The 12,873-nt window shown below is 51.1% G+C and overlaps 4 protein-coding genes across 4 annotated transcripts; all 4 read right to left on the bottom strand.

The window, feature by feature from the left end:
* Positions 1-186: 186 nt before the first annotated feature.
* On the bottom strand, positions 187-1,980 carry nfr1 (putative AIF-like mitochondrial oxidoreductase (Nfrl); the record flags this gene model as incomplete). Its single annotated transcript, XM_043294611.1, has 3 exons — positions 187-1,450; positions 1,511-1,700; positions 1,758-1,980. The coding sequence occupies 3 exons, from the start codon at positions 1,978-1,980 to the stop codon at positions 187-189; spliced, it is 1,677 nt and encodes a 558-aa protein (XP_043150546.1).
* A 1,282-nt stretch (positions 1,981-3,262) lies between these two features.
* Positions 3,263-7,214, bottom strand: Aud_009761 (uncharacterized protein; the record flags this gene model as incomplete). Its single annotated transcript, XM_043294610.1, has 3 exons — positions 3,263-4,376; positions 4,443-6,776; positions 6,856-7,214. The coding sequence occupies 3 exons, from the start codon at positions 7,212-7,214 to the stop codon at positions 3,263-3,265; spliced, it is 3,807 nt and encodes a 1,268-aa protein (XP_043150545.1).
* A 1,013-nt stretch (positions 7,215-8,227) lies between these two features.
* Aud_009760 (arrestin (or S-antigen), N-terminal domain protein) lies at positions 8,228-10,278 on the bottom strand (the record flags this gene model as incomplete). Its single annotated transcript, XM_043294609.1, has 5 exons — positions 8,228-8,944; positions 9,001-9,573; positions 9,630-9,842; positions 9,895-10,008; positions 10,066-10,278. 5 exons carry the CDS (start codon positions 10,276-10,278, stop codon positions 8,228-8,230), a joined length of 1,830 nt encoding a protein of 609 aa, XP_043150544.1.
* An 800-nt stretch (positions 10,279-11,078) lies between these two features.
* Aud_009759 (triglyceride lipase) lies at positions 11,079-12,612 on the bottom strand (the record flags this gene model as incomplete). Its single annotated transcript, XM_043294608.1, has 9 exons — positions 11,079-11,104; positions 11,166-11,200; positions 11,263-11,490; positions 11,540-11,669; positions 11,729-11,767; positions 11,817-11,905; positions 12,087-12,327; positions 12,400-12,503; positions 12,581-12,612. 9 exons carry the CDS (start codon positions 12,610-12,612, stop codon positions 11,079-11,081), a joined length of 924 nt encoding a protein of 307 aa, XP_043150543.1.
* Positions 12,613-12,873: the final 261 nt, after the last annotated feature.

The following is a 12,873-nucleotide window of genomic DNA, read 5'->3' as shown; positions in this document are numbered from 1 at the left end:
AGAAATCAAAATTCATTCAGCGTTGTCATGGTATCTGCTAGTGAAATACGGAAAAGCTCTCCGAACCAAGTCTGAGCCGTACTGGCATTGGATCTTGATAGATAGATTGGATGAGCTACACAATCTTGAAACACATGATTATTTATCAAGACCACCCGTCATATGTACGACCTACCCGACCACGGATTACATCGTCACCTCCTGCGGCACGTCAACCGCCAACACATCCACTCCACTCTCAATCTGCGACTTGGATGGCATGTTGCCCCGACGCATCAACTCGGCGCACTTGCTCATAATGGGATCCATGCCCATCGTCGCGACCGCCACCACCGTCTCACCCTTACAGTAGTACGCGGCGAACTTGGCATTCTCCGGCTCGCCCTTGAGCACCAGTCCATCCCAGCCGTTGGGGGCATTTCCGCAGTAGCGCAGCTGCGCACCCAAGGCGGACCAGAAGATGGGGATGAACGCCTTGGCGCGCAGGGACTGCAGCGAGCCTGTGTTGAGGGTGTGGACGATCGCGCGGCCGACGCCGCGGCCTGCATTCTGCGCGACGTTCCAGTGCTCGATGCGGGTGGGGGTGCCCTTTACCGGGTCTGCGCCAGGCCCGCGGTAGGGGTACGTGGCGATGTCGCCGATGGCGAAGACGTCGTTGTTCAGGCCGGGGATGGCAAAGTACTCGTCCGTCCTGATGGAGCCGTCCTTCTCGAGCTGGACGGCTGGGTTGTCCTGCAGGAAATCGGTGGCTGGGCGGACGCCTACGCCCAGGATGACCAGGTCTGCGGGCAGCACGGTGCCGTCTTTGAGGTGGACGGCGCCCACTTTGCTGGGGTCGGCCTCTGAGGGGGTTGCCTTCTCTACGCCGATGGACATCTTGAACTTCACACCGTTCTTTTCCAGGTTGCGCTGGAAGATCCGGCCGATTTCGACGCCCATGATGCGCTCCATGGGGGCCGCTTCTTGGCCGATGATGGTCACCTCGTTCTCCTTGGAGAGGGCATTACCGACTTCCATCCCGATGAACGAGCTACCCACAATGACAATCTTCTTGTTCTTGTCCCCGACCGCCTTGAGGATGTTCTGCACATCGGTTACGAAGCGCAGCACAAAGATGTTTCCGAGGTGATTGAAGCCTTCCATGGGCAGCGTGCGCGGCACCCCACCGGTAGCAAGGACCAGCTTGGTGTATGGGATGGAATTGCCGGACTTTGTGGAGACGGACTTGCCGTTAAAGTCGACGGAGGTCACCTCGTCGAAGACGGTCTCGATGGACGCGGCCTCATACCACTCCTTCGGGCGCCACTGGATTTTCTCGGCATCGGGAATGAGTGCCTTGGACAGCTTTGTCCTGTCGATGATGAGGTTCGGTTCTTTGGAGATAATTGTGACCGCTCCCTTGTATTTCAGTTCACGGAGAGCCTGGATGAGCCCGAACGCACCGCTTCCACTGTGTAGCATCGCCTCGTCAGCTCTATAGCCTGGTGGTGCTGTAAAGATGAAGACCTACCCGCCAACAATGACCACCTTCTCCGCGGTGGAAGGGCTGCATTTGAACACCGGATCCCTCTGTCCAGATTTGATCGCAGCTTCCTCGCCCTTGATATAGACCGCACCGTTCTTCTCCACAAGCTCGAATTTGTTCAACGCGTTGGGAGCAGGTGCATCTTCCACATCACCGCTGCCAATGTTGAAACAGGCTACACCACAGCGATCAGCACCCACTCAGGCCAACTCCCTTACCAGGACCAACATACCTCCATGCCACGGACAGGTAATTCGACCATCAGGAGCAACGACACCCAGCTTTAGTGGGGCTCCGTAATGGGTACATTTGGGGCTCATCGCATGCACCTGGCCATTGAATCGCAGGACCAGGACCTTGCCGCCCTCAACACCCTCGACTTCCGACTCGACCTTGTCCATGTTCTTGATCTCCGCTAGGGACGAGATGTCCTTGAGTTTGTATTCCTGAGCCATTCTGGATGGTGATGTGCGGGATAGTGTGCGCGAAGTGGTGGTAGTAAATGATCTACTGGCTTTGGTTAAAGAGGATAGAGAGGACGGATGAACACAGCAGGAGCAGGAGCACGAGGCGGAATTGCGACAACCACACGCACAGCGGCCGGCGCGATTGGGAAAAAAGGATGATGATAGACGAGTAGAAGAGGATAGAGAAGAGGGAGGAACTTGGAGCCTAGATAAATTGCAGCAGATGCGTGACCCGCGGGGGAGGGGTAAATGCATAAGGGTTCCTGTTGGAGGAGAGATTGAGAGTATTACAATAGCTAGAGAAGAATTATTATTAACTCTGGTAGGAGATACACACAAGAATTAATCATTCCCTTTCTTCACATTTAATATAGACTAATGGTAGGGAGTAGATACCCTACTCCATCTATCCATCTATCCATACCCGTCAAGGTACTGCTTCTGTTGCTTCTTCTCGACTGGCGCGGTGATGGACGATGACGTATTGACATAGGCAAGCTGTGACCAATCACAGCACTCAAATTGTCATCCACCATTCTGACATCAAAACAAGAACAGGATTGGATCCAACAATCTGGCTTCTTCTTCTTAAGGAGAATATGGGGTTCTATATGATATCAGTTCCGGCTCTACCGGTCGTAACATCAACGGTCCAACTATTGATGTGACTACCAAAAGTGAAAAAGGAAACATCAACAACTTGCGGTATCCGTAGATCAGATAGATAAGATAAAGAAAAAAAAAAGGAGCTTTCCAAGTGCTATGAGAAGGGAGAGAGGAGCACCAGGTTTGACATCATTGCTGATTCAATTTATATTCATGATTCTCGCTATTTGTACTTTGTTGTATAATGCAAGGTACATTGAGTCATATGAGTGTATCAACAGCTGTATTTGTGCTTGACTACCTGTTCTGGTAGTCTGTTTCCCTTCTAGCTCTACTTTAGACCTTATATATATTTACTGGCCCAGTGGCTTCATGTCAATCAAAATGCGAGTTCCGTTACGCCACAACGCAGAGAAAGAAAGAGGTAGAGTAGGAATTAAGGTACTGAACAGGTGCCGCAGCAATCATGAGTTTGAGCGAAATAGATAGCTATGAGTGGTAGAATAGGTACAACCAAAAAAGACATTATGTACACTTCAACTCCTTCAGCGCCTAACATAGCAACATATGGACAACAAACAAAATACACATTCACAGCAAATAGATATTTACAATCCTTCTTCCACCATTCATGTTTCAGGATGGGTGGCTAGATGCGTGTCGTTCAGCGGCTGCGTTTGACTCTAGATGAAGAAAGCCTGGTGCGCCTCCGGGTGCTCGGAACATTCTTCTGCACCCACTCAGGGCCCCGCGGCAGTCGATGCGATTTGGCAAAGTCCTCATCACTTCCGCCAGGCGAGACCGGCGGGCTGGACTGAGTCAGATCGACTATAGTCGAGAGCTGCGAAGCTGTGGGAGGCTGAATGCCAGATACCTCGTCGTGCCGGTTCAGCCAGTTGCTTTCTTCGATTGAACTCATGAGGGATTGGTCCTGAGGCGTAGGAGACCTCTGCGGCTGTGCGCTTGTAGGAGTCTTGCGGGAGATGGGAGTGGATAGCTGCGACTTTGGCGGCGCAGAGTCCACTGCCGATTCATCTTCTTCTGTCACAGTATCGCCCTTGGCTTTCTGCGAGCCTCGTTGCAGGCGGTCTTCATGGGCCTTGTCGACTTCGTAGAACGGGTTAGGCACGAAAGAACTAGAAGACGATGACGCCCGTGACTGTGGCATCCCTGGACTGTCGCCTGGCTCATTCTTCGGAACTGGAGAGCCCGGAGTCGGCCGCTTGCCCTGGAAGAGCTGTTCAAGCAAACGGTTGAAATTAACGAAATTGTCCGGGCTGCTGAGCAGTTGCAGTTCGTCTTCTGAACCGGTCGCTGGGGGAGCGTCATTGAAGGCGTTGGGAGGAACAGTAGACTGCGGAGTTGAGGGGCCCTCTGTGGCGTGTGGAAGTGAATTGGATTGGTCTCCACAATCATCGCCCCCATCTGCATTCTGAGTAGCAACAGAGGTGGCTTCGCGAGTCTCCTGCTCAAGGCTCGGCTCGGGGAGCGATGGTCGCGTCTCCGCTTGAGGAGAGTGAAATCCAACGAACTGTGGTGATTGTATAACAGGGCTGGCGTCTTCTTCTGGACCACTACCTCCGGTCCCTTCTGCGGTATGATCAACTGCCTCGAGGGTTTCGTCTGCAGGCGTTTCAAGATCCTCACGAGCATGCGAACTGACAGACGGTTGGGGAGAGCTCGTATTGCTATCATTGACGGCTTCAGCCTCACCCATCGTTTCATCCTCGCCAGTGGTCTTGGAATTCTGAAGAAAGGAGCCCTCAGCTGCGGAGGAGCTTGCTTTGGGTGAGCGCATGCACGCCAGACAACTCGAGTAGTGGAAAGAGGATCAATGTACTGACTTGCTGACTTTGTCGGGACCCCCAACGTCTGCCACATCCGCAGCTCGAACGAGCTTTGCATCGAACAGATCGGCGAAGGATATCTCTCGGAAACCGTCGTCTTCTGCTTGATCGTCGTCCATGCCGGGCATTTCAAATTTGTCATATCCTCGAGTGCCGTCTTCTTCGTCATCCTCGTCGGGTTGCTCGACTTGTCGCCGGTCGCGCTTGGCAAGCTGCAGCTTGAGTACATTGTCTTCGAAGACGTCATCTATCCTCGCCACAAGATAATCGGACACAGTAGGTTGCCAGTTCGTCTCCTTGGACACAACAAGCTGTTTGAAAGCGATCACTGATCCTTGCTTCAAATCGCCTTCCGTCAGATCCCGGACAGAGCTTAGATCCGCTGGTAGAGGAGGAAGATCGTCCTGTGTGTTTTCTGATGCCTCCTCATCCGCTGGCTCGACTCCGTTCGTGAGCTCGGTGCTCAGCTGCTGCTCTGGATCATCGTAATTGAGCTGAATGTCCTCTTCGGTATAATGTCCATTATTGTCCTCCGCGTAATCTTCGTACTCGTCTGCCTCGTAGACCTGCAATTGCTGTCTTCTCTTCCTCTTGCGCCCCCAGCCCTTGCGCTTCTTTATGATTTGATGAGCCTCGGCATCCCAGCGCTGTTCAAACGGGAAAGGAGGTGTAGAAAGCTCAATGTCATCGAAAACACATTCAGTAGCTTTGAGGACTAGCTTGTCCTCCCAGTTTGTTTCCGCTTCACTATCGCTTTCCTCAGCGGGAGCTTGCTGTTCTGAAATCTGGGCACGGAAGTTGTTTACTTTTCCTGCGAGTTTCTTCCGAGTGGCATCTTCATCTTCCTTGGACCGTGGTGCTCGCACTCCTAGAGACCCAAAAAGCAACCGTCTGGAGCTTGCGACATCCAGAGTACGTCGTTTGTTAGCAGATTCCACAACCGCCCCATCGTACTCGGCATCCTCCTCTGCTGGCTCGTGCGTCGTCTTTGCCTGCAGGAGTTCATTTTCTTTCTCCGTGATTGCGTCGACGTCTACTCCGCCTGTTGCCAGAGCATGGAGCAACTTTTGCCTTTTTGCTTCAAACTCCTCCTGTTCTTCTTCGTTCGTTCGGCGCTTCTCATTCGGCTTGTGCTCAGGTGGCTCGTACCAGACCCCATTCTTCGCTTCCCATTCTCGGAGGGCTGCAAAGTCGGCTTCGGCAGGCAGAGCGCCAAGCTCCTTGAGCTTCGAGAGCCTCCGTCGCAATTTGTTGCGTTGATTGCTCTTCTTAGTCCTGAGGGAACCGTGACCTGGAGGGTTCATCTTGGGCTGTAGTTGTCTGTTCCAAGCGGGACTGGACAGGGACTCGTCCTCCGATTCGGATGTTGTGGATTCGTCTGACACGGAGGACGAGTCGTCATCTTCAGACTCGACATCTTCTACCTCGGACTCAGACGAGGACACCTCCGACGCAGAAGTCGTCGTTTCGGAAGGAGAAGCCGAGTCTTCCTCGTCAGATGTCGAATCATCGGTGTCACTCGAGGAACTGCTGCTGAAGCTCTTGTATATAGAGGGCGAGTCCTCGGAAGTCTGTTCGGCCTTACTCAAGTGAGAATCGCCCTCGCTCTGAGAGGGACAAGGTGACGGCTGCCGCTGGGTCCCCTTGAACCGCACAGCTCTGGAGTCTCGTCGCGATGAATTTGCTTCAGATGGGCTTTTTATCGCAGCTTGATGGTCGGGGTGGCGCCCGGAAGTAGTGCGTAGGATACTGGCCCTGGTCCGCAGGGGATAGCCCCCAGGCCCGGTGGGCTTTTTTTCTGGTACTTCCACTAACGGCAAGCTAACAGTCTCCCGGTCTTTCTCAAGAGCCTCCAGCTCTTCCGCCAAGTCTTCGGTCTCGAAGTCTGAATCGCCCGTGTCGCTTTCCGAAGCCTCGTCATCCTCGCCCTCACTGAGGGGATGACGGATGACTGTCCCGTCCCCGGATTCCTCTTGACTCTCATGGTAGTCTTCATAATCGTCGTCATGATGATAATCCGTATATTCATCGTGAATGGTATCATCGTCATGAGCCTTGAGTCTCGAGAGCTCCTTCATTGAGCTTACTCGCCCAGGAATAGTCCATTGTGCTTCATCATCACCATAGCCCGCATCAACGTCCCAAGTCGCAAGCATAGTGCGCCGTTTCTTCCTTGGTGGGATTGCAATCGCCGGTCTGGAGGACGTTTGCCGTTTGAGGAAAGGCCGGCCAAAGGGCACCCCATCAATAAGATGTTTGCCGTCGCCTGAAATCTGGTGGCGGCCGGAGAGCCGTCTCGCTCTGAGGTCTGCGATTTGAAGGGCACGGATGCTGACGATTCAAAATCAGTACCGAGCAATGACAGTCGACACTCAGAAGTAGCAGGGTGATGCCGGATCTATCAACTTACACTACTTCATCACCATCTCTGAGGAGTCCATCGACCTCCATGAAATGCAGACACTCGGAGCCACCCACTTCAACGGCATAGTCCTCCAAGCCCCACTGGCCGCTCGATTCGCTGTCAAAAATCGCCGGCTCCGTTTCCAACGGGACCACCTCATTGACATCCTCCAGAAGCTGCGCGATGGTATACCCGCCGCTTGAGTATAGCGCATTCGGCGCCCGCGTCGACGATATAGCAGAAGAGGCAGCAGGAATTACGGAGGAGCTAGGCGTCGCTTGACCGTACATTGACGGCGGTGACGTCGTCCAAAGAATGCGCGTCACGGGTAGACCGTGACGCTGAATGATTAGGTGGAGACGCATCGTGGGGGTGCTTGGACACCTTCAGCTTCTAGAGATAGCGGGGCGTTGATCTGTCTAGGGATATGTCATTTGGAAGCGCCACCAATTCGTGCTATCCTTTACTCTGGAGGATGACGCCGTTCAGTCGCAAGTGGTCGTAGTCGGTGACGCGAAAAAATTGGAAGAGGTAGAGCACAAGCGGCGTAAAGATGCCGGTTGAGACTGACAGAGTTACAGACGAAAGAAGAAAGTAAAGACGACACCCATGCTGTTATTTCCGAAAAGAAGATGCGATTACTGGAGAAAAGATCGAGACGGCACAGCTGAAAACAACATGGCGAGCTAGCTTGACAGCTCGCGCAGAGAGCTCTGTCTTTTGAGGCTTTGCCGCTAATCCCGTTTGGTCCGAAGACGCCTGAGGCACCATCCCATAATATATTCTCAGTCTCTCAAAAAAGCCCCAGGACAAAGATTAGATTCCTTATATTATCGTTGTGGCAAACTTGCGGAGGGAAGGCATTTGAAGTGATGGATTGTTTGAGTAAAGCAATATCAACTTTGCCGTTTGAAGGCCCTTTGCTACAATGAAGCTTGAAGGGATCTGAATACAAAGTACAAATGCATTGCACGTAAAGTGCGTAAGGTGTATTTCTGTCTCGAGACTATCTTTATTACCAATAGTGGTAACTTATAAACAACATTGTAGAAGAGTAATCATGCACCTCAGGGCAAATATGGGCTGGTATCAAAGATTATGTAGAGTCTTGACGAGGGGTATGTTGGTTCTAGGGAAGCTAAATCTCGGATGCATGGTATGCTGTTGGTTGAGGTGGCCATTAGTCGTATATGATTCTATTGTCTTTTGTTTTTTTTTTTCTTGAAGACAGACCACGGGAAACCTTCTCCCAAGAGGAAAACTGTCGGGACATGGTTGTTAGCGGTTGTGATAGTGCTGTTGTGGGCGCAGACGCAGAAAAAGATCGTTTCCTGATGCGAAAGACTGGTCATCGTCGTCGAGTTCGACAAGTCTAGGCTCATGAGCCTCCCGTACTTGGATTCCGTGGTACAGGACTCCGAGGTACAGGCTTTCTGTTGGGTACTCCAAGATTGATCGGACGAAATCCAGGTTGAGGTTGTCCTCTATCATTGCGGTTTGGCGGCGCTGATGTAGGGCTTTCAGCAACCTGCTGATACTGAGGTGGACTTTCGTCGTCAGGAGGTAGCGCCTTGTGTATCTTGAGCACACTCTGCTGGCGTGCAACCGGAGATGTGGGAGGTGAGCCGGAATGAGACTCCGGAGGGGTAGAAGGAAGCATGTCAAACGATTCCGACGAGGAGTTGGCTGTAGGGTGGCCGTACGGTGATGTGGCCTCACGTTCCTTTTTCCGGAATACTGACGATGTCGAATCAGCTCCAGGTTCAATGGTTCTGGTGGAAGAAGAAGCATCTGGTGGGTTATACTCGCGGCGGGGGCCATCCACAGGGCTTAGAGTTTCAGCCATCGCGTCCTCATAGCTGGGGGGTGCTTCGTCATAGACATCCTCTACACTGGTAGGCATGACCGGATCCGTTGGCCGGGGAGGGACTGGTGGACGCTCGACTGTATCATCCATAGGATGGCCGGCCATCGGCGCAGGTTTCGAGAAGGTCGCTTGACCAGTAGTAGTCATTGCATCTAGCAGTGCTTGTGGAGGAGCTATTCCAGAGTACACTTTGACTGGCATCCTCAAGGGAAGTACGATGAGTTGGGGCTTCGAATGTCAGCAAGAGCGGGAACATTGAGCACAGTGACCAGATCCAAACATACCTTTATGTCTCCGATACTCCCGTGACTCAAGCCGATTCGTACCTCCAGTTCATAATTTCGTGAAATATTACAAGTCTCAAAAGATGGTGCAACCGAGCTGGGCAGCGGTATGCGGTTCCACATGGAGGGGTCAAGTGTCCATTCTGTACCAGCGGGATCCCCTCCTCTGCCGAGAGGAATAGACATATTGCTGCGGCTGAGAAGAACCCAGCTGCCGCCTTCCGTTCGCCGAAGGTCATGGGCCAGGACGTGGGTGTAACTAATCAGCTCAATTTGCACCATCTGAAGGAAGATCGTCTCGAACGACTCGGAAACCTTCCTCACCAGCAACCTCAGAGGTATTGGCTCATTACAAGTAAGAATGGAGGGGTTCGGCAGTCTCGCATCTGCAGAGACACGGAGAGTCTCTCCTCCCACATCCCGGAGCGATGAGGAGGAGGCTTTGGAGAATAGACTCTTGGTTCTGATTTTTTCGGGAGCTTTGCTGAATTGATGTTGACGTCTAGCATATGTCTCTTCGCTAGGCCTTCCAGTTCGTGGAGGCTCGATTGGGAGGAAATTCAACGGCGTGATCTGGTAAAAAGTCAGTAGCTATCCATGACGATATTCGTAAAGGCACTGGTACATACGGCTCTCAGATTCTCCTTGTAGAACTGTGGGCGAATGACTGTTGCCTTCACATAATATTTGATCTCTGCCATGCCTGGAAAGCCACTCAAAGAAGGAGGCAAGGTTTTCTTAACGTGTCGATTTGTATCCTTGGCCACCTCAACCTTCAACCCGGTAAAGTTCAGGTTGGTGAGCATACTGTTGTGTGAACTGCATGAATTGTTGAAAGGGAACTTGAAGCGTGTCAGCCGAAGTCGTCGCCTCAGCTAGTCGTCATATACTCACTTTGAATCGGAAGGGATACTCGTACGTCCCAGCAGCAAACGTGTACGACGTATTCTGAGTTTTCTGGTTGAAAACAGCCGGAGTTGGGAAGAGTGTCTCAACCTTATACAAGATCTGTCAAGTCGGTTAGTCGAACTGATATTTTTGATTTACTGTTTCGAATAGACGAACCTTATGAACTTCAAGCTCCGTCCGTTTCTTATCCGACTGGTCATTATGTGGATGCCGTGGGCCGGAGAGTCGAGTTCTGCTTTCTCCCTCAAGTTTCACTTGAATGCCTCCTATCGGAGCTTCTGAGGGGAGGTGGAGCACAACTCTACCCGTTAGGAAGTCGAGATTGGTGAAATGAGCATGAGGTTTGTCCAAATGGATGGTTACAGACATAGCAGGCACTCGATTTCAGCAGCCGAGCGTTGCCTTCTTGATGGAGATGATAGCGGAAATGGTGGTTGCTGATGTAGTTGAAGCGACAGCGTGCAAGTCTCCGTCGGAACCCCAACCGGCCGATACGAATGTGGTCTATGCAATTACCGTACAATCTGATCTTATAAAAATTATATTCTCACCTGTGTCATAGAGATCAAGTGTAAGACGGAGAAAAGAACACGGGAGTCCGGCATGGACTAACTAACTAGTTAACGGGTATCTGAGGGTGGGAAATATGACGTTCTTCCAATACGACGAGCAAAAGGCGGGCGTGGGGCCACTCTTAGTGACTCTTTCTGACACTCTGACAGGGTCTCACTTTCATCACAAATTGAAACATTCGAAAGACGAAGAAGTGCTGTCGGCTTATAATTTTCTACACCTCCTCATCCCTTTTTCCTTCTTATTGGCTTATTGTGGTTCTCCTGATCTGCTGTTCTTCTGGGCCTAGGCCGGGGTTCGAGCAAAGCCACTCGCATTCTACGGAAATAGAGCTGCACCGCCACCCTCGACGTTACCGCTGATTCAGAAAGCTGTGCAGAAGGCTGATCATTATTGGACGGCGTCAAGATAGTTATGTACCTACACCAATGTTTGTCATGATATGCACAATGCAATTGCCGTGTCATAGAATTCGCTAGTCTGATCGGGTATCGCCAAGTTTCCAGAAAGGGACAAAAACGAGCATCATCCAGTAGCTTCCAGTTGCTGATCTCTAGGCATCAAGATTTCTTCGCCAACAACCAAACTAAGCCTCATCAGAGGCCCTCCTTTGCAAGCATGTCTAACATGGATGGTCAGCCACAGAACTAAGTTGGTCGCGCGAGAAATTTGACGCATCCTACCTGCGATGTCAAGGTAGAAAGCAATGGCGTTGAACCTACAATTGAAACCAGCTCATATTAGTGGACGGATTCAAGGCCAGGGAGAAATTTTACAGACCTTTGCCTGTTTCCAGTTATCTCACCCGCAAGCCACTTCAACCTGTTGGACCAGTTGATCAGGTCCAGGTGGCTCACCCCCTCAAGGGTGCCTTGGTATTTTCCCCATTTGCTGCTAGCGACGCTGACTAGCCCATCGTTATATCCTTCCACCTCTTGAAGAACGCGATGGGACAAGCGGAACATAGACCAAAAGCTTGGTTGCATCGCTGCGCCATAGCTGAAGTAACTGTACAACACTCAGCCTTGCTGCCCTTGATTTACTGCGGGCCACTCACCGAACATCCTCAACGTCAGGCGTCGCAGGATTGAACGTATCTTCCATGTACTTGCGCGTCAACTGAGAAAAGGCTCCAGTTTCAACCTTGAGCTTTTCGAGAGCATAATATAACTGGGGTAGCCGTTCGTCTACAGGTTTATAGGTGTGAGTTTGGTTTTCTGCATACGGTAATAATGATGGAACGAACCGCCAATCCGCTCAAGGACATAATCCGCAACCGCAGAACCTGGTTCATCTAAGTAATCAGTCGTGAATCATTCCAAGGCACAACATACCTCGATGAGGAGTTGCAATTGTTGTCAGAGACAAGACCTTGAACTTCTTCGGTCTTAGACGACTGATCATGTACCGAGCATCAAGACCCCTTGTCATGGTCAACAAAATCATCAAAGCTGTCTCATCTGATTATAGAGTATCTCACCCCTGTAAGACAACTGTGAACACCTCGACCCCTAAAATACGTAAGGGTTATCTTACCATACTATGTCTGTATACAGGTCAGTCTGAAAGCTACACTTGAACCTGCTAAAGTAGAGAATACATACGCAATAATATTTACAGCTTTTCCCTGGGCGCCCTCATCTATATCCTTCACCAGCTCCTCGGCACGCATCTCAATGGACGCGGAAGGAGGTACAGTTGCAGTGATGACTTCGACTCCTTTTAGGGTCAAAGCTTCCTTAATTCCGCGCCAGTACTGAACTCCAGGAAGGAGAGGGCCAGCAAGGCGCAATTCATCAAAGCCTAAAAGCCCATGCGCAAGGACAACGGGATGCTTTGGGGTTTCTGTTGCGATGACGAAGGTCGATCAATAAGCCAACTTCCGACACAGGTAGGATGGGAAATCATAACACGTACCGTAATGATCTCTGATTACCGCATATTCATCTCGTATAACCTTCCCAAGGTCTTCTAATCGAGGATCAAGAGTATATGGACCTGTATGCTTATGCGAATTGCTCCTGCATGGTAAAGAGTGGAAGCTCCGATAGGAGGAACCATATGATTGAAACCTACAAAGGCTGCGAAGAACCCTTACTTGTGCAGACGCATCCAATTGTGCGCCAACATGACCCATGTTCATCCACCAAATTCTGTTTTTTGTTTTAATTATTTCAAAGAAAGAGGACTGAAGAAGGACAAGTTTGATTTAGATGCCGCGGTCCTTATGACGCAAGTGGATCGTGATTCATGCCTCAGGCAGGATTTACCATCTACTCGGTACTTGTCACATAATCACTGGCGCTGAGAGCGACAACGGGCTAATATGGATGTGCGCATATTTGTACATATTGCGAGGCTTTCACTGATGGACTGTCATTTGAAAGTTAG

Source organism: Aspergillus udagawae, assembly GCF_001078395.1.
Source record: "Aspergillus udagawae IFM 46973 DNA, scaffold_8, whole genome shotgun sequence".
Classification (NCBI taxonomy): domain Eukaryota; kingdom Fungi; phylum Ascomycota; class Eurotiomycetes; order Eurotiales; family Aspergillaceae; genus Aspergillus; species Aspergillus udagawae.
The sequence above is the reverse complement of the archived record's forward strand: the minus strand, read 5'-3'. Positions and strand labels throughout refer to the sequence as shown.